We start from the raw sequence: 25,688 nt of genomic DNA on the forward strand, positions 1-25,688 counted from the left end.
CTACCGCACATTGGAGGCTTGATCGGGTAAAAATGTACCCATGCTGAGATCGCTGCGCGTGGCTGCCGTCTGCCCGCCAAGCGACGCACCGCCAGCGTCGCTCCCGGGCGTGAACAGCCTAACGGACTTGCCCTTGGGCCGAGCCACCAGCACCTGGGCAGGACACACAACAATCTCGTCGTCGTTATTGCCGCCGTCGTCGCCCTTCTTGACGACGAGCGGAAACAGGACGATGCGCACGACGGCGCTTTGGGCCTCGAGGGCCTCGTTGGAGGCCGACTTATCGGCGCTGCGCTCGTTCATGAGCGCCGCGTTGAACGTGACGGTCTCGGCGAGTTCGCCATCTGCGTCGTATTCCGGCTGCAGCGGCGGGAGCATCATGTACTCGGCGCGCTGTGTGCGCATCTCGATGGAGAGGTCGACGGCCTCTCGCATCACGCGGCGCAGCTGTGATTGAATCTGGTCCTCCAGATTGGAAGGGGGAGGGAGGACCCTGGACAGCGTTTGGAAGATGGCCTGGACCACGGCCTCGGTGTCGAGGTCGCGCTGGTGCTTGAAGCTGGGGCGCTTGGAAAGCAGCGTCAGGGTGACGGCGCGCCATTGTCGGACGGCCGGGGGAGGGCCGACCTCGGTCAGCAGCTTTTCCAGCGACTTTAACTTTTGTCGCTGCTCGCGGTCCATGCCAAAGAGGTAACGAGTAAACACGAACTCCCAAATCATGTTCATCGTCATGGACATGAAGACATCTCGGCGCCTGACACGGTCGCCGAGATAAGTGTCCACGTCGGTGCCATCCAGGATGGCGTTGTCGAGACGGTCAATGACCTTTTCGTCGTTGATCTCATTTGTCTTGCGGCAGGCGCGCATGTCGGAGAACTTGGAGAAGCGCAGAACCCACTGCTGTACGTGAGAGCAGAGCTGCTGACATCTATGGTCAAAGTGGTCGACGTCCTTGACATTGAGGAAATCGCTGTCGGCGCCCTTGGTAGCCAGGATCTGGCGCTGCATCTGTCGAATCTTGTCCTTGGCCGCATCGAGCTCGGAGCGTAGCCGGCCAATCTCGGCATCCTTCTGTAGTAGTGACTCCTGGAAGTGGTTTTGTTCGTTGCGCACTTGCTCCAATTGTCTGGAGGCTTCAGAGTGCTGGGTCTCCAATGACCGATATCGCTCACTGTGTTGGGCAGCAAGTTGGGTATTGGCGCTGTTCAAGCCCTCATTGACCTCTGTCAACCGGGCGACCTCCTTTTGTAGAAATTCGAGCGATTGCTTGAGGACGTCGATTTCGGCATCGCGCTCTGCCAGAATACCAGAGGCTCTGTTGCTGTTGTGAGAGTCGGCGTGGGATTTGGCGTCTGTGAGCATCCGGTTCTCGGCCATCAATTGTTCGACGCGAGACTCGAGCTCGAGGACTTGCATGCTCTGGCGACGCCGCATGCTGTGTGGTCGGGTAGGCGATCGGGGAGAGCCGATGCGGCCTTCACCGAATCCATCCTACGATTGAGGTCAGTCAAGTTGTCAGAGGCTGGCGATGCAATCACAAGCGCTTCGAGCAACAATAAACACTTGGAATCGCAGGCGGGGAAGCAAAAGAGCAGAAAGAGTAAAATTAATTGTGCGCAATGAAAAACAAAAAACAGCAATGCAAGAATAACTCACAAAGACGTCGGCCATGTCCTTAGTACGGACACGACCTTCGTTGGCGACGGGGGTGTTGGAGGAGCTGGTCGGGTCCTTGTTGAGGTCAAGCTGACTTCGTTGGCTGATGGATCGCAGGTCTCCGCTTACACGCCTGTCGACCCGGCGAAGAGGCGGGGTGGCGTTGCCTGAACGTTTGATGCCTGGGCTCTCAGGCCGCAACGTTAGTGGTTCTGGCGTTGGCGTCCCCATGGCCCGTCGGTGCCGTGACAGGCTGCTGTTGGACATGGATCTGCGCGCTACAGGCTCTGTAGGCGCTGACGGCTGCAGCCGTGCGACCCTGTCGGAAACGCTGCGATTACCTGGTGGGGGAGTGCTGCGTGGTGACGAGACAGTGCTGCTGATTGCTGCACCAGCCAAGGCAGCCGACGCCAGGTCCTGATACTTGTTTCTTCGTCTCTCGAGCTCCGGGCTGATGCCCCGTTTGTACTTTTGCGGCTCTGGAGTTAGCTCCCGTGCTGCAGGTTCTCGTAGTACTGGCGTCCTGGAAAGTGGGTGATCGCGAGCCTCTCCGTCAATCACTGACACTTTTTCTGGGGACTTCGCTCTCTCCAGCTCTCGAGATCGTCGTCTTTCGCTTCTATGAACCCTCAACTCGGGAGTCCCGCGCCCATCCCGGACTGGTGATCTTTGTCCCTGCCAGTCCCGAAGGTGAATGCCGCTGTCTCGCTGCTCTTCATTGTCGAACCCGCCCTTTCTGAGCGGGTGAGGCGAGCTGGGTACAAACCCGCTGTCTCGGGTTGGGTCCGGTGAGCCCGTGGTTGTGCGAGAAGCAGGTCTGTACAACAATCGAGGTTCGAGATCGCTCCCATCGTGACCTTCCTCCTGAACAGGCGGCAAGATGCTCGGCACCGGGCTCCGGAAACCGCTCATCTCGAAGGTCCGCTCAGGGCTGTTTGGAGAACGTCCAACGAATAGGTCGCGACGGGCCTCGGCCTCGAACCCACGGTCGACGGCTTCGTCCATCTCGCTGACCATAGTATTCTTCATGGGTGTTTTTGCGCCTCGGCTCAATGAGCGCTGTTGTGTCGTCATGCCTGTAGACTCGCTTGCCTGTTCTGCTCCGATCTCTCTGCCGAGAATCGGGCTCTCAATGTTGTCATCCTGAGCCTTTCCCTTGAGCGGTGCTACGAGACTCAAAACATCCTTCGCCTTGTCTTTCTCCTGTGTCGTTCCTTTCGATACGTCTTCTTCCAAGCTTCGTGATGCTGGAGACGCGCCGGGCTTTTGTTCATGGAAAATGGTCTCCTGTGTTTGGCTCGGAATGTCCTCCTTTCTTTGAAGCGAGGGACCAAAGACGTCGTCCGCCGCCATGCTCGTCCTGGCTGATGGCTCCGGCATGTGGTCATCAGCAGCATCCTCACCGCCGCCCCAAAAGTCCTCCACCTCCTTGGTTGCAATTTCGTTGACATCTTTTCTATCGGCACCTTCCCAGAGAGAAGGTTCATCGAACATGTCTTCCTCTTGCGCCGCGCGTATATCCTCGTACTTTGATTTCTTTCCCTTCTTCTTCTTACTGCTAGACTTGCTGGCAAGGGCTGCAGCACCAGCAGCAACTGCTGCTGCCCCTACTGCGGCGCCAATGCCCAACGACTCGGATGCCTTCTTCTCTGGTATGCTTTGCTGAACAGGTTCAACCGGCTTATGGTCATACTTGTGCTCCATGTACGAAGCAGCGATGTCCAGAGACGTGGCCGGTTCTGATTCCCGAAGAGACTCATCTTTGCCCGCGGTCGGCCCAGAAATCTCTTGCTCACGAGGTACGTCGGCTTCAGGGGTAGGGAGTTCATCTCCAGCTTTGCTGATGCCCTCTACAGGGGTTTTGTGGTCATCAAAGTACGCAGCAGCAACGTCTCGAGAGCTAATGATCGGCTCTGGGAGAAGAGTGTCGGATAACTCTCTCGTCTTCATCTTCTTGCGCTTGTTTGGCTGATCAAAAGGCAGTTCGTGAACGACGGTGCTGGTCTCTTGTGCGGGAGTGAGATCGATGTCCACTGACTTGTTCGACGTAGGCGATGGGGTATTGACATTGGTAGGCTCGGGAACAATGTCTGCAGGAGATTCGAGGGCAGATGCGGTCTCTGGAGGCGGTGGCGCTGAAGGGCTTCGAGTGATATCGCGCGGTGCACTGTCGAAATACTCAACCTGGCCTGTCGCATTTTCAGATGGGCCGGGCCCAGGCACAAACGGTTCTTGTTCCGACTGTAAGTTGGTGCTGATGGGTGAGCGGTCCAGAGTTGTATACTGTTTCTTGCCCTTCTTGCCCTTCTTCGACTTTTTGGGTGCGGGGATGTCCCATTCATCATCACCAGCAATGATGGGTTGAGGCGTTGATTCTGGTTCGACTATACTGGTTGTCTGATGAAGTACGTCTTCCAAAGGAAACGAGGTCTTGGCAACATCAGCGTCAGTGGTGGTGTCGGCAAAGTTCTCTGATGTCTTCGTTGGGTTATGACCGCTCTCAATTATGGGTAGGGCTGGGGCGCTCGTCTGCTCCTCGAGGAACGTTGCTGGTTCTTCCGCAAAAGAAAGCCGCTTGGGCTTCTTCTTGTCTTTCTTCGACTTCTTGGAGACGAGCTCCTCCGCAAATGGTTCTTGCGGCGCAACATCAACCTCGCCGGGTTCCTGAGATATTCCCTCAGGGATGACATCAGGCGCTGGCTCGATGATAGTCGCCTGTTCAGAGGGTTCTGTGGTCTCGAGAGAGGGCGTGGCCGGCTCGTCGAGCTGCACCTGGCTGTCGCGCTTTTTGTCGTCTTTTTTGAACTTCTCGAGACCAAATGTCTCTTCAGGCTCCTCAGGGGACATATTCTTCAGGATAATTGGTACGCTTGGTTCCTCAAAGCTCCGCATGTCGTCCTGCTCGGTTACGTCCAATGGAGCGCTGGGCAAGACCGGATCCACCAGGGTATCATCAGGGAATGTCTCATTTCCGATTGCCTTCTCCGATGTAGGTTCAGCAGCCGGTGCGTTCTCAACTGTTGTCTGGGGTTGGTCGAGGTCTCGGTGGTGGTCAGGGGTCAAGGCATCCATCTTGTCGGGGCTTGCTGATGCATCGGAAGTGGACAGAGGCTGATGAGCACCTGTGGACTCGAGGGACCTGTCCGCTGCGATATTGTCATCTGTCGATGCCGGCTTGTCGGTCGCAACATAGTCTCCGGTTCTCGAGGCAAGCTCTTCAATTGGAGACTGGCGACCCAGTGTTGGTTCGATATCCTGCTGCTCAGTCGACTCAAGCTTGGATATTGCCGTGTCAGATGCCAAGGGCGACTCGTGTTCAGCGTCGTCAAATGCCAGGCTCTGTCGCTTCTTCTTTTTGTCCTTCTTGTTCTTCTTCGCAGGTGCGAAATCAGCAAGGCCAGTATAGGGCACGACCTCTGGCTTGGCCACGACGTCAGGCGTTTCGGATGGACGGAGTTGATCGTAAGGATCCTCGGAGAGTCTCTCAGATGAGATGGGAGCGACGGATTCTTGCTGAATCGAAGATGCAGCATCAGGCTGGCTGTCCAGAACATTCGGCTTGGGTTCAAGGCCCAGAGTGCTCATTGGTTCGTCTGATTCCTTTGGTTGCTCAGGCTGGTCATCTTGTGAGAGGACAACTGTGGGTTGGGTCTCGTGAACCACCGAAGCCGCCTGCGCATCGGAGATGATCTCGGGCTCTGTGCGAGTGGTCTCAACCTCGGGCTCAACTGAGAGAGACTGCTTCTTCTTGTTCTTCTTACCCTTCTTCGAAGTTGATGCCTCGGGCGAGTCCTCAGCAGGCAGGACCGTTTCCTCTACAGGCTCGACGGCCGAGCTCTCAATGATAGGCTCTGCAGTGCTGGGCTCTTCGATTGAATTGGCGGCAGTGCTTTCCGACGCGGTACCTTGTTTTTCAGCAGCTGGGACGATAGGTTCGAGCTCAACCAAGGTAGACTTTCTCTTCTTCTTGTCTTTCTTGGACTTTTTGACTACGAACTCTGATGGCTCCTCGGCAGCAGGCGTGTCTTCCGGGCTCTTCTCGGTCTCAAGGTCAAGAGATTTGGACTCGGTTGATGGTTGGGGCTGGTCCTCGACCGTCGGTGCTGAAGAATGCTCCCGCGGGCCCTCATGCGCAGGTGAAGACCTTGCTTCCTTCTGCACTAAGGCTTCTGCAGAGTCGCCCTCAAGTGACGCTTCCACAGGATGCTCGGCCGGTGGGATCTCTAAAACCATCTTATCAGAGGCCAGAGATCTGTTGGTAGTGGTAGCATTGTCAGCATGTGTCACGTCCTCCTCGGTGTCTTCAATGGTTGTCTCCATCGGGGTGGCGGTTCCAGATGCAAGATCGAAATCCTCTTCGGCCATGGACTTCTTCTTTTTCTTCTTATCCTTCTTGGACTTCTTGACAGGCACACTCTCGGGCCATTCTTCCTCAACTGGTCCGCCAGTTGGAAGCTGGGAATCCTTGGCGATGGCATCTGGATCAATGGCAGTATCCAGTTGGTTCGAGGGTATATGTGCTCGTGCGATGGTTTTCTCGATAGAGCGATCTTCCACCTCTTCGATTGGGGCCGAGATTGGCTCAGCCTCGGGTGATTTGGCATCTGCAGAAGTCTCTGCCGGCTCGACGGATACATTGGGCAACTGCGTTTGTTGACTCACGGGCTGAAGTGCCTCCTCAGCTGGGGTGGCAGTTCCCGATGGGATCTCAAAGTCATCCTGAGTTTTGCTCTTCTTCTTCTTGTCCTTCTTCGACTTCTTCTGGAAGGCTGAGAATTCGAGGTTTGGACTCTCGTTGGAAGCCTCGATAGGTGTCTGAATGGGGCCATCGACGGGAGCCAACTCGACAGGCGTCCTGTTAGGTTTTTCAGCGGAAGATTCCTCCACCGGAGCTGTGGTAACCTCTGTCGCGATAGTCTGCGAGTCTGTGTCGGCTGATTGCATCTCCTTAACCTCATCAACGTCAGAAGGCACAGAAAATGGCCCGCTACCCATCTTTGCCGCCTCTTCTGCGCCTGCAGTGATGGCATCTCCTTGGGCTACTGATTCTGCTACCGAATCCTCCTTGCTTGCTTCGGTTGGTTTCAGTGACGGAGCATCGGTGGTAGTTGCGCCTGTGGCTTCTTTAACATCAGGAGCGAATCCGCCGACGGGCTCTGAGGGCTCTTCGGCAGTGGGCGTTGCGGTTCCAGAGGGGGTTTTCGAGTCGTCTTGAAGCTTGCCCTTCTTATTCTTTTTCTTGTCCTTCTTTGACAACTTCGGGGATGAATAATCCTCCACAGGTTGAGGAGAGTCTTGGGCAGCACGGGAAGACTTCTCTGTTACCGCCATTTCGATTGACTCTTTGGCTGGCTCCTCACGAGATTCTTCGGCGTTCTCAAGCTGCATCGACCGTTCGGCATGCTGGTCAACTGCAGCACTTGGCATTGATGTGGAAGGTTCCTCTACTGCAGCATCTGTGTGCTCGACGAACCCGACAGGGTCGCTCATCAAAGGCTCACGGATGGGCTCGGCAGCCGCTTCGGCAGATGGCTCTGTGGTTGGTTCGGTCGTTTGAGTGATAGTCTCAGTCGAAGGTTCGGTCTCAACCATGATCAAGGCCTTGCCCTTCTTCTTCTTCTTGTCTTTCTTCGCCTTCTTGCCGATCACCGGGGATTCATCATCAACATTGACATCTGGAGGTGCGGAAGTATCGTTTTGGCTCTCAGCCTTTTCTGGTGCATGATTCACCTCAATAAGTACTGGGCTCGCATCCTTGGGAGTGTCATCAGATGTCGCAGCAGTCTCTGCTTCGGGTGCGAGGGACTGCTCGGATGGGATGTCTGCATTATTGCTGGCGGCCTTGTCGTGATGGTCGTCCTTCGCTTCGGGGGTAGCTTCCTCGGCGGCAGCAGCCATCTCGACCATCTCCTTCTTCTGCTTCTGCTTCTTATTCAGACCTTTTAAAGGGTCCTCTTCGATGGCTAGCGGTTCCGACTCGGACTTCTCGGCGGGCTTCTCTTCAGTAGTCTCCTCGGCAAGCGTTTCCTCAGCAGGCATTTCCTCGGTGGCCTTGCTCTCAAACTCCACTTCATCAGGCTTTTCTTTAGAGACTTGTGAAGCTTCAGCAGTGGCAGCCTCAGAAACAGCAGCAGCAGCAGCCGCCATCTCACGCATTTTCTTCTTTTTCTGCTTACTGCTTAGCCCCTTGAAGGGGTCCTCGTCGACCTGGGACGCCTCTGCAACAAGAGAGTCTTCCACATCCTTCTCATCGGTGGCTTTGTGGTCGATAGGCACCTTCTCGTCGGCCGGGGCTTCAGCAGGCGTCTCTTCAATAGCCTTATCCTCGGCGAGAGTCTCTGCAGGTGTCTCATCGAAAACCTTGTCTTCATAGACCACCTGCTCCACAGGCTTTGCTTCGGCCTCGGCGGCAGCCATCGCAACCATCTCCTTCTTCTTCCCGTTCTTGCTCAGGCCAGCGAAAGGATCCTCTTTGGTTTGAGGCTGCTCGGGCTCCGGTTCAGGCACCGACTTTGATTCGGATGGAGGCTCTTTTGTATCGACACCCTGAGCAACAGGCTCCCCGTCGGCAAGTTTGATTGTCGCGGGCATCTCATCCTCGGCCGCTTTTTGCTTGGAGGATGACTCCAGGGCCTCTGAGACAGCCTCAGCAGCGGCAGTGGCCTCAGCGGCCTTAGCGGCGGCAGCTACCTCGGCTTTCATCTTCTTTTGCTTGTTGTGCAGACCTTTGGAAGAATCCTCCTCAATTTTGGCTGGCTCTAATCCTGGCTCTGACCCAATATCTGGCTCCGCTGCGCCTTCTGGCTCCGATGCAGGCTGCTTCTCGATTAACGACTGGATGGGAGTCTTATCAGCGGTCGTGTCTTCGACAAGCGTCTTCTCATTGGCAAGCTTCCCATCAGCAGGCTTCTTCTCGGCGGAGGTCTCGTCGGTGGAGTTCTCCTCGGCCAGCACGTCCTCTGCGGGGTGCAGCTCAATGGGAGTATCGTCGGCAGGTTTCTCCTCAGCAGCGTTGTCTTCCGGTGTCTTCTCAGCCTCGACAGAAGCGGCAGCAGTGGCAGCAGCGGCAGCAGCTTGGGCGGCCGCCTTCATCTCGGCCATCTTCTTCTTCCTCTGCTTTTTATTCATACCCTTGAACGGGCCCTCCTCATTCTTTGGCTGCTCCGCTGACTTCGCTGCAGCCTCTGGGGCACTCACTGGTTCCTCTGTGGGTTGTGGCTCTGGCACAGAAGTCTCCTCGATGGTGTTCCCATCAGTACACTGCGCCCCGGCAGGGCTCTCAACAGCAGGCGCGGAGTTGGCACATTGTTCCTCGGTGGTCGCCTTAGGCTCCTCGGCAGCGGTTTCAGCAACAACGACCGGCTCGGTAGCAGTCTCGGCCAGGGCAGCAGCGGCAGCGATCTCTGCCTTCTTGTTCTTCTTCTGTTTGTTGCTCATGTCTTTGAAGGGATCTTCCTCGACCTCAGGCTGTTCCGATTCCGGTGCCGTCTTCTCTTCGATAGTCGTTTCTTGCTCGGGCTCCGTTTCGGCAGGAACCCCTGTCTGTTGGATAGTCTCTGTTGGAAGTGCGGGCTTTTCCGATGTGTCTTTCAGCTGGTTACTCTCCTCGGCACCAGAAACGACGGCTTCCTCGCGAGTTTCCTTCTGCTGCAGCACAGGTATCGATAAAGGCGTAGCTCCTGTCTCTAAAATCGGAAGTTGCTCGTCCAAAGCATCAAGCTTAGCGTCCTTTTTGTCCTTCTTCTTGCCCTTCTTCGATTTCTTCGAGGTGGCGACCTCTTCCGCTATAGGCGTCGACCATTGTTCTTCAATGGCAGGACCCTCGGGAGTGATGGCTCTTGACTCGGTGATTACTGCTACCTCTGATGGGATAGTTACGTCCTCCGATGCTTTGGAGCTTGACTCTTCTGCGGCCGGTTCAACGGCAGGCATGGTTGACGGCTCGGAAGTCTGCATTACGTCCAGCAGGTCAATTTCCTTGGCCACAGGCTCCGGGTACGACGTCGCTGGCGCCTCATCGGGGGTGCTAGAAGCGAGATCCTTCTTCTTTTTCTCGTCCTTCCTAGACTTCCTCGTAACAGCCGGGAGTTCTTCTTCCGGCAGTGCACTGGTGCTATCTGCAGGCGTCTCGATCGTCGCCGCTGGAGTAGGATCTGTTTGGCTGAGAGGCTCTGATGGTGTTTCCTGACTGACTTGAGGTTCTTCAGTCGTAGGGTTGAGGGAGGCTCCTACTTCCGTGTCGGTAGGCTGCAAAGTTGCTGTTGAGTCTTGGGTCGGAGGTGCTTCCTCAGACTTCAGGTCGTCCTGGGCATCGGCCTTTGGCAGGTCTTCAGGTGCCGTATCCAATGAAGCACGACCATCTTCAGAAGGCTTCTGTGCTGTGTCGTCAGGCAACGAGACGTCATCAGGAGAAGCAGATGGGGTCGCCCTTTCTTGGTGTTCAGATGACTCCTCTAGTTGAGTCGGCGACTGAGGAAGTTCCCGACTATCATCCAATTGAAGGCTTTGCTGCTTCTTCTTCTTTTTCTTGTCCTTTTTACTTTTCTTGGTCGGCTCAAAATCATTGATGTCAGCCTCTGCGGGTTCGGCTAGCAGCTCATCTTTTGTTGTTGATAGTAATGAACTTTGAACCTCCTCCGATATGCTTTCCGCAGGGATTTGCGTCTCTTCACTCTTCTTGGACTCTGCACTTCCCAGAACATCCGTGGGGACCTCTGTTGTTCCCACGTGGGTTGGCTGGTGGTCACCAGTATCATCCTCCCTGGAGGCTTCATCCACACCTGAGGATTGCAAAGTAGCTTCCGCCTCAGCAGCAATCTCGCGCGTTTCAGGTGCAGACTCGGTGCTTTTCTCTTCCACTACAGCAGACGCTTGAGCTGCGGCCTTCTTTTTCTTGTCTCTTTTACTCTTTTTGCCAGCTGGCTGAACTGCCCATTCATCCTCGCCAGCCTCAATTGCTTCTGTTACGGCGGCCGCCTCCAGGGCGTCCGCAACGGGCAGCGAGGGTTCCGGCCCCGCCTGTTCCGATGCTTGGACCTGTTCATCAATGGCCTTGACAGCCGGGGCTCCGTCGTCCACAATCTGTGACTTGAGATTTTGGACATCATCCTGAGGGATTGGTTCGGAAGCTGCGGCCTTGGTCTTCTTTTTGCTGCTCTTCTTGTCCTTCTTGGACATCTTGCTCGAGCTTGAGGGCTCAGAACCAATGTCGTCTCCCTGACCGGCTTGTAACTCGGTCTGGTCGGGGTCCTGGGCGGTGCTCGGGTCCCCTGTCGATTCAACGCTGGGGAGGGTCTCCGAAAGCGGCTCTAGTTGCGGCTCCGGAGTGATCGGTTGACCCAACGATTCCGAATTGTCTGACTGGCCCGGGGGTTCAGCATTGGCCGCGAGAGGATCGAATTCCTTTCGCTGGTCCTTCTTTTCTTCTTTCTTTTCGACGTTTGAGATCTTGTCTAGTTGGACGTCTTCCGAAAGGGTCTCGGCAGAAGAGTCAGTAATCCCCGCGTCAGACTTTTTGCCAACCTCCAATGATGTCTGACTGTGTACCTGTCCTAGAGGTTGGGGGATCTCCGTGTTTGTGTCTTGATTCGCCAAGGCTATGACCGGGGGTAAAAGTGGACCTCCAGCCTCCAGGGCCGAGTCGGTGAGGGCCGGTCCCACGGGTTGGGCATCCGCTATCCGCCCGTTTTGCGTGTTCTCCAGTGATTTGTCGTCAATCGGCTCCACACCCACATGCAGGCCGGGGTCCTGGCTGCCGACCTCTCCCGTTTGAGCGTTGGTTCCCGTTGATGGTTCGTCAATGGTGTCAGGGCGGCCCGCAGCTTCGGGGACCGATGTTGCACCAGCCTGGGTGCTAGCCACCTGCTCCGCGTCCACCTCCCGCTCTAATGTCTCACCGCCCTTCTCGTTGGCCACTTCTGCGCCGCCCTCACTGGAAGACGCAGTCGCTGAAGGCTCCCCAAACGCAGACCAGGGCTGTTCAGGCTGAAGGTCCATTGGCTCGCCTGCAACTCCCCGCGTTGTGTTCAGCCCAGCAGATGACGGAACTTCGTCGCCGGGGGTCGGGGTGGTGTCTTGCAGTGTGGGCAAAGCCTCGATTGCAGGGTGCATCTGTGCTTGGCCATCGGAGTCGAGATCCTTCTCCGCTCCGGGCGTGGCTGTTTGGTCGATATCGATGCCTTGCGAGGCCGAAACGTCGCCTTGACTGCCTGCTTCGGGCAAGTCCCCTGTCTTTGAAGCATCCTCAGCCGAGCTTAGCTCGGTTGCAGTGGATGCCTCAATGATGGAATCGCTTTCCGTGTTGCTTGCCGTCTCCGAGCCAGCTTCGTCTTTATGAGGCAGTTCAGGCTCAACAATGGTCGAGAAAGACTCCAGTTCAGGTGCCCAGGTCACGGATTTCCTCTTCTTCTTGCCCGCAGTTGTAGCAGTCGGCCACTCAGCCTCTGTCGACGTATCTGCTTGCGGGAAGGGGATTTCGTCACTGCTAAGCTCTCCCGATGGAGAGGTCAAATAAGCGGACTGTTCTCTTGTATTCGCTACATCTGTCGAGTTTTCGAGGGTACTCTCCGGGTCCAGGGTGGAAGACTTCTTGCCCTTCTTCTTCTTCTTTCCCTTTTTGTTAACAGTTGGTCCTGGGTCTGCCTCCTCTGAAATCTTGCTGTCCGTAGCGAATTCTCCGCTCGCGGGGGGTTCTTGCGATGATTGCTCCATCTCCCCAGTCTTGTCTGAAATTGTGTTCGAGTCTCCAATGTCCGTGATTGTCTTGTCTGGGATCGACTCGTCCGTAACCTTCTCGTCCATTGTATCCTTCTTGTCCGAATCCTTGGCGGCGTCCTCAACAGTTGGTTCCAATGCGACGACAGCGGCGGCTGCAGCGGCAGCGGCAGCAGCAGCAGCCTTCTTGGCCTTCTTCTTGCTCTTATTGGATGATGGTGCTTCCGATTCAATTGGAGAGTCCAGACCACGGTTCTGCTGGTCCTCGGCGAATGATTCTTGCGGTTTGAAGTCAAGTGAAGCAGTTTGGCTGTCGACCAACGTCGGCTCCTGAGAAGCATTCTCGAAAACCTCATCCGGACTAATAGGAGTGGCAGGATCTTGCGGAGGTGTGAGGAAGGCTTCGTCCTGGCTTTCTGTCATTGCTGACGTTTGAGATCCCGCTTGAGCTGTCTCCTCCGCGGCGAAATTTGCTACGTTGACATCGATCGGCTGGAATTGATCGGCTGTGTCAACCAATTTCTGCTCATCTGGCGCATCAATCACAGGGGATTTCTCGTCAGTAGCTGAGTTAGATGAAGCGATGTCTGCAGGTGCGATAGGGAGCTCATCGTTGACGACTGTGCTAGCTTCCGGGTCCTCTTCGACTGCCTTCTTGTCCTTCTTCTTCTTTTTCTTTGATTTCTTAGAGGACTTGGAAGTCTCCTCGGTCGGAGTCGAATCTTGCGGTTGCTCGGCGGGAAGGGTAGAAGAGGTAGGAGTCTCAGGAGCCTCTGCTGTGGAAGGGCCCGTTTCAGCCGGTACGTCTGGCTTGTTGGTCTGCAGGACGGTATCTTCCGATTGCTGTGCGTTCGCGCGGATGGGTTCAAAGGCGTCGGCATCGGTAATATTGTTTCCACTGGATAGGTCTTCGGCGACTGTCTCTATGGTTGGAACTTCTGAGACGGATGCCTCGGCCGCTGGCTCTTCAGTGGATGCCTTATCAGTGACGAAGCCTTCAGCTGAGAGAGGTTGCGATGGCAAAGCCTCAGTGGTCGAAGTCTCAACTTCCGGGGTCTCAACAACCGGAGTCTCGGCAGCCGGAGTCTCGACGGAAGTCTCGACGGCAGGAGTCTCGACGGCAGGAGTCTCGACGGCAGGAGTCTCGACGGCAGGAGTCTCGACGGCAGGAGTCTCGACGGCAGGAGTCTCGACGGCAGGAGTCTCGACGGCAGGAGTCTCGATAGAAAGAGCCTGAACAGAGGGGACCTCAGTGGTAGGGGCGTCGGCAAAGTACTCGGGAGCAGGACTCTCGATTCCCCAGGCGTCGAACGCCGGGGTGTCGATGGCGGGAGCTTCACCAACACGGACATCGGAGGCGGGAGTCTCAGTAGTAGTAGCCTTAGTAGAAGGGACCTCAGTGGTAGGAGTCTGAACGCCTGGGGATTGCAGAGGCGTCGACTCGGATGACATCACGTCGTCCAACTGCGACAGCGAGGTACCCTTGCCCTTCTTCTTCTTTTTCTTCCTCTTCCCGGACGCTTCGGATTGAACGGGCTCAGCCGGTGGCGACATCACGCTCAGAATAGGAGGCTCAGAAGTTGCCGTTGCGCTGTCGTCTACGACAGCTGGCACATTGTCAGAAGTTTCAAGGGCGGGAACGGAAGCTTCCTCAGTGACATCTTCCGGAAGTGGTACCGCGGCAGCATCCCTCTCAGCCGAAGCTGGTTCGGGTACTTCGTCAGTCTTTTCGGCAACATCCTCCGGAAGAGGCACTGCCGCAGCATCCGCTTCGGCAATAGCTTGTTCAGGTGCCTGCTCAGCGATGTCATCTTCCCTTGGAAGAGGAACAGTAGTAGCATCTGGTTCGGCATTGGGTAAAGCAGACGTCTCCTCGGGTGTCTTCACAACAGGCGTTTTCGCCGTTGTGTTATCGACGACAGCCTCCGCGGAGAGAGCTTGAGAGGTGTCGTAATCGTTTGGTCCGACGTCCAAGCCTGATGCAGAAGGTTCTGTGCTCGCGGCTATTTCGGTAAATGAAGGCTTTGCGTCAGCTTCAATCACATCTTCAGTTTCTGCAGTCTGGTCGTTCTTGGACTTCTTCAGCTTCTTCTTCTGCTTCTTGGATAACGGCGCAGAGAAAATCTCAGCTGGATCCTCTGCCCCACGCGATTCGACAGAGATCTCGTCAGTGATTTGTTCGGCTGCCGGTTGTTGTGAAGCCTCATTGCTCTCTGCAGCAGAGATGTCTGCTAGGCCAGAGACAGAAGGCTGCTGTTGCCAGGGGTCCTCATCTAGCTGCCATGGATCGTCTTCCGGGTTGGGTGAGACTTCCTCCTGTGCCAAAGGTGCAGGCTGCGCTTCGGGAATGGTCATGTCGGCGTCGGCGGGTTTGTCATTTTGGCCAAGAGTAACAGTCTGCTGCTCAGCCAAGCTATCAGATAAGTCAAGTGACTTGTCGTTGGACTCGAAGTGGTGCGGTGGTGATCCCGATAGCGCAATGGGCTTTTCCTCTGAGCCTTGGCCATATTGCTGGCCAAGCAACTTGTCTTGGATCTCGCTTAACTTAATCTCTGGTGCCTCGGAAACGGAACCGGGGTCTTGGACCTCGTTCGTGGTGACAATTGACTCTCGCTGTTCGGGCACAGTGTCGCCAGCAGCGTTCAGGGACCTAGCTTCGTTATCTGGTGCGGGAGTGCCTGATTCAGAAGAGACAGTCAAGGGCTCAGGGGCCGAGCTAGATGGTAGAGGCTCATTTGTCACATCCATAGACTTTTTCCCCTTCTTCTTCTTTTTACCCTTCTTAGTGTCAGGGACTGAAGAATCAGGAGTTGAGGAAGTAGCAGGAAATTCAGCCTCGACTTCCTCCTTCAGAACATTGGCCTTAGGCACTGGCTCTTGGGCCACATCTTTGATCGTGACGGTGACTGGTACCTCGGTGACAGGGAGTACTGGGAGTTGTTCGGCTTCATTCGTATCCTTGATCTCCTGGCCGTCGGCAGAAGGGACCTGAGGAGGTTCTGGAATAGACTCTGAAGCCTTGGGAATCTCACTGGCTTGGGCAGGACTAGCTTTTGCGGCAGCCAACTCGGCCGCGGCGGCCATCGCAGCCAGCTTCTTCTTTCTCTGCTTTTTGCTCAAACCCGCAAGCGGGTCTTCATCCACCTTGGGCTGCTCTGGTTCTGCTTCAGGCTGCTTCTCCTCCACGTCCGCGAGAGAAGTGGCTACAAGCTGCTCAGGCTCGGTTGGTTCCTTAGCTTGAGAGGGGTTGGTTTCAGCAGCAGCAGTCGCTTCAACAGCCAACTGTGTTTCTTCGACGGACTCCGAGGGTGGCGTGACGGTAAGCTGCTCTACTTCCACCGTTTTACTGGTTTCAGTGGCTTCGGCGGCGGCAGCAGCAGCAGCCTCAGCCTTCTTCTTCTTTTTCTGCTTCTTGCTCAAGCCAGCAAAGGGATCCACGTCAACCACTGGTTGCTCTTCAGGCTTAGCCTGTTCAATCAACGGTTCCAGCGACTCATTGACGTGCTCGGGGAGTGGAACAGCAGCAGCTATTTCGGCTTCGGATAACTCTTTCTCCTTGGTAGCATCTACTGGCTCAGAAGAAGTTTCCAGAACGGTCTCCGAGAGTTCAGGGAGAGGCACTTCCGCAGCTCTTTCGGCTTCCGTGGTCTCCGTAGCCTTTTTGGCATCGAATAGTGGCTCCAAGATAGCTCCGGGTGGAGGGCTTGAAGAGATGGGGGCGGTCTTGGCTTCAGAGGCGTCAGCTTCGGTAGTAGCGATGGCAGCGGCGGTGGCGGCGGTGGCGGCGGCAGCCATGGCTGCCATCTTCTTTTTCTTCTGCTTCTTACTCAAGCCGGCAAAGGGATCCTCTTCAACTTTAGGCTTCTCCTCGAACTTGACTTGCTCTTCAGCCTTGACCTGTTCTGAGGGCTCCTTCGTATCCAACGAAGGCATCTCTTGGACGTTCTCAGGGAGCGGCTCAGCCGGAGTCTGCTTGACCTCACGGGCCTCTGCAGCCTTTTCAAGAACTGGCAGGGAAGTTGACGTAGCCCCTGTGTAGAAAGCGATCTCATGCTCGTGCTTGACATCGGCAAGAGAGTCCAAGGGAGCCTCGAAGGTCTCGTCGGACGAGGCCTTCGGTAGGGGGATAGCCGCCGCCTCTTCAAGCACGGTAAGGGGAGTCGACTGTCCCTCTGTGTCGATGGCGATCTCAGGCTTGTACTCGACATCAGCCAAAGAGTCCAGAGGAGCATCGACAACCTCATCCGAGGCTTCCGGCAACGGGATAGCCGCAGCTCGTTCAACCTCAGTCGTCTTCGCAGTCTGCTCAAACTTGGGCGCAGAAGCGGAGGGCGGCGTCGTGTCTGCTTCGGAGGTGGCCTTGCTATTCTGCTCGGTCGACCCACCGGATCGTTCGAGCTCCTGCATCTCGGCCTGAGCCTGCTCCCAAGCCTTCTTGATCTTGAGTTGCTTTCTTTCCTTTTTGGACAGCTTCTTCTCGGGCGCGCTGTCCTCGGGGGAAGGCTCGGGTGTGGCAGGTTCGAGGGCTGTTTCGTCGACCAGAGCATTGCGACCCACAGAGACGCTTTCTTCTGCTGGGGATTTGCCAGCATCAGCACCATCGCTGGGCACAGATGGAACCTCCTCGACCGCGACGGGGGCCTCATCGTTTGGCGCTACAGACTGAATCTCCCTGGTTGAAAGCAGCGCATCATCGATACGCTGAACTGAGGGAGCAAACTCGGTTGATAGAAGCGCGTCTTCGTCGGCAGATGCAGCAGGCAGTGGCGGCAAAACGTCCGCGCTAGTAGGCTCATTCGAGAAGATTTCGACTGAAGGAACCTCGGCTGGCTGCTCCGTAGCCCTATCGACTGGCGAAGCGGGAACAGCTTCAGTTGAGACAAAGGTCGGCTCTTCGGTCGGCATGGTGCGTGCATGGTCGCTTGACGGCAAGAAGTCCTCATCTATCGAGCCGATTGCAAGAGGCTCATTTGACACTAAGCCTCCATCGGTATCTGTCGCAAGAACGGGAGTAGGCTCAGCTGAAGAGGGACCGTCGACTGAAGCACCCTTGCCCTTCTTCTTCTTCTTTTTGTCTTTCTTGGACTTCTTCCCTTCAACCAGCGGTGGCATCGTTGGCTCGGGAGATTCCAAGGCCTTTGCTTCTTGGTCAATCTCTGTAGGGTTGTCTTGGGTCCTGGCATGGTCTGCGAGGTAGGCAGCCCCTAGACCAGCCGCGGCACCTCCCAACAAAGCGCCAATAGCAGCATCGCGAGAGCTAGAGTGACCATCATACTCAACCTCGGTCAAAATAGCGGCAACGTCGCGAGAGCTGTTAGGCGTGGGGCTTGATGGTGTTTCTGATGTGTCACGATCCGTTAGAGTTTTGACGATTGATGGGGGCGTCATGTGTAGGAGATACGAACTTCTTTCTTTGGACGTGGTCTCTACTTGTTCCGGCTCGGGCTCCTCAGATGCGTACGTGGCAGGGCTGTCGGGGAGAGCTGGTAGCTGGTCTAGCTTAGCCTCCGGAATGTCCGAATGGTGAATAGGGCTAGCAATCGCCGTCGCTGGGGATGCAACGGGGCTGGCAGGAAGCGGCGGCAAGTCTTGCAACTCCGGCGGGGTGATGGCAGATCCCGCAACTGGAGGAAGGGCTGGTGATGCCGGGTCTGGCAAGCCTCTCTCCTGAGAAATGAATGCTGCTGAAGCAGGTCCTTGACTCAATGTCGGCGACATCAACGGACTGGCAGGAAGAACGGGTAGGTCCTCAAGCTCATGCTTTGAGAGATCCAATCGTCGAGGGGTGGCGTCTGGAGCGTCTGGAATGACGTGCAGACCAGGCGATGCCGCATCGAACATGGCACCAGCATGCTGGATTGCATGTTCTGCCTTTGGCGTAGTTTCCTGCGAGCTGAAACGACGCTTCGCATGTTCGGGATAATATGACATATCCGTGTCAAGGCGAAGGTCAGGCTCAAAGGGCGATGCCTGAAGCTGATGGAAATAGTTCACATCGTCATCGCGCAGCGCGAATTCCGGTGCGGGAGACTCCCGCGAGGACGGCTCGCTCGGAGGCAGCTCGGGGAAATCGACGGGTGGCTCCATCGACTGAGCTGCGGATTCCTGACGAGCCTGCTCGAGCAAGTAGAGGGGCTTGATTTCTCGACTGCTCTCCCACGATATGGGCCTCGAGGGGCGTCTGGAAAGGGAAGCGGGGTGCGGAGGGGTGATGTGCGTGGTTTCGGGGGACGTCGGCACCGCTGGGGAAGTGGCGGGCGAGACTCCAAAGGTGCCGGGAGACGACGGCGCCGACCTCTGCCCCAGTCGCAGCTTGAAGGGAACAGCAGTCTGACTTGGGCTTCTAGTCGGTGTCTCCATATTGCTGCGCTTGCGCGCGTGTGTCTTTGGCGTCTTGGAGTCGTGCTGGCGCCTACGCTCTTCTGGTGGCGTCTCCGGCCGGCTGTCGGGCAAGGCGGGAAGCTCATCCAGATCTGTCTGGGTAGGGGAGCCAGGGGTACTGGGCGGCATTGGGCTGGGTGGCAGAGGGAGGAAGTCTCCGTACTGAGGATCGATGGCAGGTCTAATAGTCCGCGGCACGATCTCAGGATCGACAATGTCAACGTCTCGCGGGGGACTGGCGGATCTCTCGCGATATCGAGGAGCATCTGACGACTCTTCCAACTGCGGTTCGGTGGCGTTGGAGCGGGACATCATGGAGCCCAAAGCTGCCACGGCGCTCGCCAAGCCGGCACCCGCGCCAAGGGTGCCGGCATTATCTAAAAAAGACGACTTCTCATCCTTGCCAGATACATCCTTGCTGCTCCTATTTCCAAACAGGTTGTTGAAGAAGCCGCTACTGCGCTTCTCCTCTTCCTTGGGACTCTTCTTGTCGTCCCGGCTACGTCTCTTGCGTTCAGAGCTTTCGGACACCACCGACTTGGCATCGTCGTCGTAGCGAGGGCCATTGGAGTGTCGGTCAGACTTCTCACGTCGAGACGAACGGTCAGAGACTGGGTCCCGATAGTCCTCACGGCGACTTTTGGAGCGGCGTTCTGACTTTTCGCTCCGTGTTGCGGGATCGGACACAACTGAACTAACATCCCTATCATCGAACCGACTGCTCCGGGACCGACGGTCAGATTTCTCACGTCGGCTCGAGGGGTCAGAGACCACAGAACTCGCGTCTGCCTCATCGTACCGGCTGCTTCGAGGTTGACGTTCCGATTTGTCACGCCGGCTTGCAGGATCAGAGACTACGGAGCTCACGTCGCGGTCTTCGTTCCGGCTGCTCTTGGAACGGCGGTCGGACTTCTCGCGCCTGCTCGATGGATCAGACACCACAGAGCTCACATCTCGTTCTTCGAACTTGGAACGGTCCCGCTGAGATTTGGCCGGAACATCGTCCCATCCTTCAAGATCATCGCGAGTGTTGTTTCGTTCGACCGTTGGAGTCGCAGTGTAATCGCTCTGTTTCTCCACATCTGTCCATTCATCTGAGCTCTGCTTGGACTTCTTGGACTTCTTCTTCTTCTTCGCAGACTCCTCCCACGCATCTTCGCCAGTCTCGTGAGGCTCACTGGATCGGTACAACTCCCTCTCGGGCAGCTTCTCGCGGGAAGTGCTCGGTTCGTTATAAGAAGATGGCTCTTGGGCTGTTGGCTCATCATCATCATCATCGTACGTGACTACGATGTCAGATCTCGAGGCTCGACTCTTTTTCTTGTCTTTCTTGCTCGTTTTCGTAGATGGAGAGGCCTCATGATCTGCTGGGGCGGCTTCGGGGTCCACTGCTCCAGAGGCGGGAGTCTCACCATAAGGGTTCGTTGCCCCAGAAGAGGCGGGCAAACCCCAGGTAGGTGCGTCCTGGGACCCACGAGTCTTTGGGCCAAGCGCCACAACGGTCTCTGGGCTTTGAGGAGTGTCGTAGTAGCTGCGTGGCCTCTCGTAAGGAGGGCCCGTCTCTGCAAAGGGAGCAGGCTGATCTCGGTAAGCTATAGGAGGCTCACCGTCGTAGCTGTTAGGTCTATCGTAGGGGGCCATGGTTTGCGAATAAGGAGCTGGCGGAGGTTGGGGTGCAGCTTCAGTGACATCGTGATAGCTATGAGGTCTGCCGTAGGCGTGGTCCATCGGTGCGAAGGGGTTGGGCTCAGCTTGTGGTGTGGCTTCGGGAACGTCATAATAGCCGTGTGGTCTTCGGTAAACAGGGGTTGTTGCAGACGAAGGAGTAGGTTCAGGTTGTGATCTGGACTCGGGGGTATCGTATGTCTCTCCGGGTAACGTGCTATCGAGGCTTTGCCTCTTCGACGCCTTTTGCTTGCGCTTCTCCTTCTTACTCAGCTTCCTCGACGGCTGAGCTTCTTCAACTGGCGGCTCCTGCTCTATGAAGGGTGGTTCTTTGGCCTTGCCCTTGTCACGGCGCTCTATTTCGCGAGGGGAGTCGGTCGCGTGCCCGTTGTTCAACTGCTTCTCAACCACTGGCGTGTCTGGCACTTCGCCGATGACAAAGCCGCGATCGATCGTAATGGGCCCATCATGGGTATGATCAGGCCCATATATACCCAGGTCGGTGACAGTCTCCGCGAAAGGCTGCTGATAGACAGCCGGCTCACTCTGTCCTGGTGGACTGTCGCGTCGCATATAGGTGGGGTTATCAATAACAATGTTCGGGTCAAATCCAGTGTCTTGGAGACCAGCAGCCAGCACAGACGCAAATTCTAAATCATCCGCAAAGGCGCCAGGCATTCTAGATGTTTGAGGGCTAGACGGCTTTGGGCCGGGGGCCGGAGGCAAGTCCGCCTCATCCTCAAACGATGTGGTAAGCTTGGGCGGAGCAGATTCAAGAATGGGCGACATAGGCTCAACGCTACGAGACTTGGGTGATTCTGGGGGACTGTGTCTCTCCCTGTCTTCTTCCGGCTTGCTTTCGAAAGGATCGCGCATCTCGGGGGCTTCGGAGACTGCAGCGGCTACAGCTCCACCAGCAACGCCTGCCGCGATGATGCCCCATGGTGAGCTCTTGCCGAGTTTCTTCTTCTTTTTCGACTTGCTAGAAGTGCTGGACGGCGCCTTTCTCGGAGGCTCTGGGCTCTCAATCTGGAAGCTCTTCGTCTCATTTTCGCCCCAACTGACTGACTTAGCTGTGGGTGTCGTTGGCCTTTCCACGACCTCACCTCTAGGCCCAAGAACAATGTCAGCTGCAGGGACGGCTTTAGATGAAGGCGCATCAGGTGCTTCAACCGATCTAGATTGATCAGAATTCCTTGTTCTGCTGGAGGGCTGTTCTTCTCTTTGCTTCTCAGGGGCGGGCGTGTGGCGTGGCGTGACAACGGGTGTGGGAAGGACGAGGTTCAGCAGCGGTCGTTCACGCTCGGCAGAAGGATCGCGAGATTGGAAAATCGGTTGTGCGCCAGAATCGAGCTGGCCGTAGGGCAGGCGGAAGCGGGAAAGCTCATCAGGGATGATGACATGATCAATACGAACATCAGCGTTGGGCGCGTCATACGGGCTCTTGTCATGGGGGTGGTCCATCTGCGGCGGCGTTACAATCGTGACGATATCAGGCCCTTCATCGTGGTCCTGCCACTTGCCAACGACGGACCCGTCATGGGGAGACGCGCTGCGTGAGCGAATCTCGTCCTTGGCAATCTTGCGGGCGATGGCAATCTCACGGTAGTACCTATCGGCCTCTTCTTGCACCGCGTCCTTGGTGGCTCGAGATCTATCGCGGGACCCATCCTCGGTCACATGATCGTTGCGGTGCTTGCGCGATCTCTCCTCTTCCACGGCGATGGCAGACGCAATGGCAGCTGCGGCTATCGGCACAGTAGCATGCTTTGCCTCGTCGTAGATGGACTTTGCAGCGTGCTGTTCTTCTTGGAGCGAGTCCCCCCGGTGGCGTGCCTCAGGGGTCCGGGAATGGTCTCGTGCTCCTTGCTGATACTGCTCCAAGCGCTTCTCGAGTTCAAAGGAGTCTTTGCGGCTCATTCGGGATTCGGAGTAGTCGGGCTTTCTTGGCGGAGAGTCGTCAAAGTTGGGTTCGCGGTCAACGGTCACGACCTGGGGAGTCAAGGGCCTCTTTGGGGTGGCGTACTTTGGCGTTTGGAAGGCATCATCAGCGACCTGGAACTGGAAAGGGTCAATAGGGGCTTGTGCACTGGGGGCCTCGGGATGCTCCACCCCATGTTTCTCTCGGGGCGACTCAGTCGGCTTCTCTACCCGCTTCGCATCCCGGCGTTCATCCACGACCACCGGCTTACGGTCATCCCTACGAGGTTCCTTGGGTTCCTCACGTGGCCGGCGGTCATCTTTTGGGTCAAACTCCACTCGAATCTCGTCACCTTGGGGTAGCTTGTACACCTCCGGGCGAGGGTCAGTCTTGACGTCAGGCTTCTTCAAGGCCTCATAGGCGGGATCAGAACGACCGGTGCGATGCTTGTCTCGGTCGTCGATGATCTCGACGTTATTGCGTCGATGTGGCCGGCGGGCGTAGCTCTGATCACGAGGGTCGCGGTCTTCCAGCTCGATCCTTACTGGACGTTCGGGTTCATCCTCTTTGCGGCGGCTTTGCCAGGAATCGTGGAAATCCTCCCGACGGTAGTCCCGCACTTCGCTTCGACGATCGTTGTGATGTTCGAGGTACTCGCCCGGATCTCTACGGTTAGCAGCCATGGTCGCACCGAGAGCCGCGGCGGCGACGCCTACGCCAGCGATGGCATTCTCGGCAGCACTTCTCCCTTTGGGTAGCTGGCGGGGTTGCTTGGAGCTCCGGCGCTCCTCCTCCTCCTCCTCGAATCTCTCTGCATCGTAAACCTTAGATGGGAGAGGGACAATGGGAATGGGCTGCTGAATAGGGACCGGCTCAGGTCGGGCACGCTGGGGAACATCTTGGCGGGATGAGGTTACAGAGCTACGGTCGTAGTCGAACTTATCCGGATCCGACGTCGGCACGGGATAGATTCGCTGCATCGGCTGTTTCCCGGTCTTGGGTGATTCGACCTGTGCTACCGTCTCTTCGTGGTGGCGGCGGGAAGAACCAGCGGACCGGGGGTCTTCCTCGCCGAAGCCGCATGGGCTTTTGACGGCGCCGCGAAGAGAGTTTACGGGGCCGAAGAGACGCGGGTCCACAATAGTACTCCTCCGCTGGGGTGGCTTGATCTGCTCCGGGGGCTCCGTCGAAATTCTTGCCGACTTGGACGGCTTGATGGCGGAGCCATATGCCAGGCCGTTGTCTGAATCATCCGTAGTAGACTCATCTTCGGACGCCGATTCCCAATCATCGTCCGAGGAGGATGCGTTTTCATTAGGTTTAGAAGTGCCAGATCCTCTAGTCTTACTGTCGCTCTTACTCTTACTATGGAAGTGGCTGAAAGCGGCGGCGGCGGCGGCGGCACCGGCCGCGGTACCGGCCAACTGGGATGTCCGCGACTTGGCAGCCGACTTGAGATCATGCTCGTTTTGCCTCCGCGCAATGTCTTGCAGTTGGCGCCCAATCTCAAGAATTTCTTCGTCGGTCTTATCGCGAGGCACCGGGGGTGGTTGGTGACGGGTGTCAGCTGGCTCAGTGCGGTACAGTGAAGGACTCGCGTAGGCTTGCGGCCTCGGGCTCGCTTGCTGACTCTTATCGCGGTCAATATAGCCACGACCGTAAGCCATGTCGGAATTAACCGAGGACGAAGAGGAATTGCCAAAGGAGAGTATGCGGGCTTTATGTTTCTTCCGCCTACGACGTTTGCGCTGCTCAGAAGGGGCTCTAAAGAATGTGTTGAAGAGGCCACCAAACTTGGGGCTCTTGGCTGAGATGTTGAGCATGGAGGACGATGTCGAAGACGACGAGGAAGCACTCGATCCGCCTCGCGGGCGCATCCTCTCGGGCTCGCGGTGTCCTTGGTACCCCTGCGGTTGGACATGTCGTTCAGGTTCGCCATATCCTAGAGGCTGGACGAAGACATCAGATGGGGGGTACTGCTGTTGTTGGTGCTGATCAGGGTGTGGGTATCGTTGTGGCTCGCCATATCGCTGAGGATCGGGGTATCTTTCAGAAGGGGCGGCATGTGTCTCGGGTTCGGGGTATCTCTGAGGTTCGACGTAGGATTGGGAGTATTGCGATTGCGAATACATTTGCGGCAAGGGCTGCTGTTGTGTTTGGGGCCTATGTGATGGGCCGGGGATGCTCGATATGATGCTCTCGTCAGCGGCGGCGAGCTGTTCGCGAAGATCACGGCGGTCTGTTCTTCGCCGCCGAGAGCTCTCTGGGCTCCGGCGACGCGGATCTCGCATCATGGTCGCGACGGCGTATCGAACCCTGTCGTGCGCATCTGTCGCCGGCTGGAGTTGGGCACACGCGATTGAATGACAGGATCTTCGACGGCGTGGGGTGTCGAATTTTCGCTTGGGTGAATTAAGGTGAGGCTGTGCTTCGAGTACGCAGACAATAATCTGGCGATGTTATTGTTTTGTTTTTCGAGGAAGTAGCGACGAAGCGGGACAGGCCGTGAAGCTATATCCCGGGGGTGTCCCCCAAAAAACTGACCGAGCGGGGGGGTGGGAAGCCTTCAAGCCTGGAAGGGGGGAAGGGGGGAAGGGTGGCTGGGGACACAATCTACCTTGCCTTTGGACGATGAGCGCTGAGAGGGCGGCTTGTTGGACAGGACTGAAGCTAGGCCCTTCCTGGTTCGAGAAGGAGAGGGAGGCAGCACCTTAGGTTCTCACCTCAGATGGCGGCGGGGTAGCCCAGCGGTAACGAACCACTAAGACGAGGTGAACAGGGTGAGGCGAGCTGCCTGCGAAATTAGCAATTGGGACGAAAAGGACGGCAGCAGCTATAAGCATCCCTGCCCTGTCCGACCGCGGGACCCTGTTGAAATTGCCCGCGCTTACGTACGGATGCCTTACTTAACAATTCACATTGCACAGTTCAATCCCATCCGTCATCCATTTCCATCCATCATCCATGCCTTCAGCTGCTACAGCCTGAGCCACACCTTTCTCTTGAGGTCAGCGAGTGCCACCCGATACCACCATCCTCGACGTCCCATGTGGAGATCAGCCCGGCTCGCCTCCCCGCTCCCCTCGCCAACGCATCCTTACCGCCTCTTCCCAGAGTCTTTCTTTTTATCCTCTGATGAGACGTGTCGAAGCCCGTCGCACAAAGATGCGATGCGCTTCATGTCTTGATTCATCACTTGATTCATCAACTGCACACCGACGGCCTCTCTGACCCTCTGGGTCTGATCCATCCAGGTTGGGTCGTATCTCAAGACAGTGTGTTCTGTACAAAGTGCTGTAAAACCACGGCTTCGACAGGGATCTGCACCGTCGTCCTGCAGCCTACTGCAACC

At 56.6% G+C, this 25,688-nt stretch overlaps 1 protein-coding gene across 1 annotated transcript; it reads right to left on the reverse strand.

Moving 5' to 3' along the window:
• CORC01_06885 (uncharacterized protein) lies at positions 1–24,630 on the reverse strand (the record flags this gene model as incomplete). Its single annotated transcript, XM_022618523.1, has 4 exons — positions 1–1,491; positions 1,657–11,133; positions 11,203–17,708; positions 17,775–24,630. 4 exons carry the CDS (start codon positions 24,628–24,630, stop codon positions 1–3), a joined length of 24,330 nt encoding a protein of 8,109 aa, XP_022475002.1.
• Positions 24,631–25,688: the final 1,058 nt, after the last annotated feature.

The sequence above is a fragment of the Colletotrichum orchidophilum genome, assembly GCF_001831195.1.
Source record: "Colletotrichum orchidophilum strain IMI 309357 chromosome Unknown Scaffold_53.1, whole genome shotgun sequence".
Taxonomy (NCBI): Eukaryota; Fungi; Ascomycota; class Sordariomycetes; order Glomerellales; family Glomerellaceae; genus Colletotrichum; species Colletotrichum orchidophilum.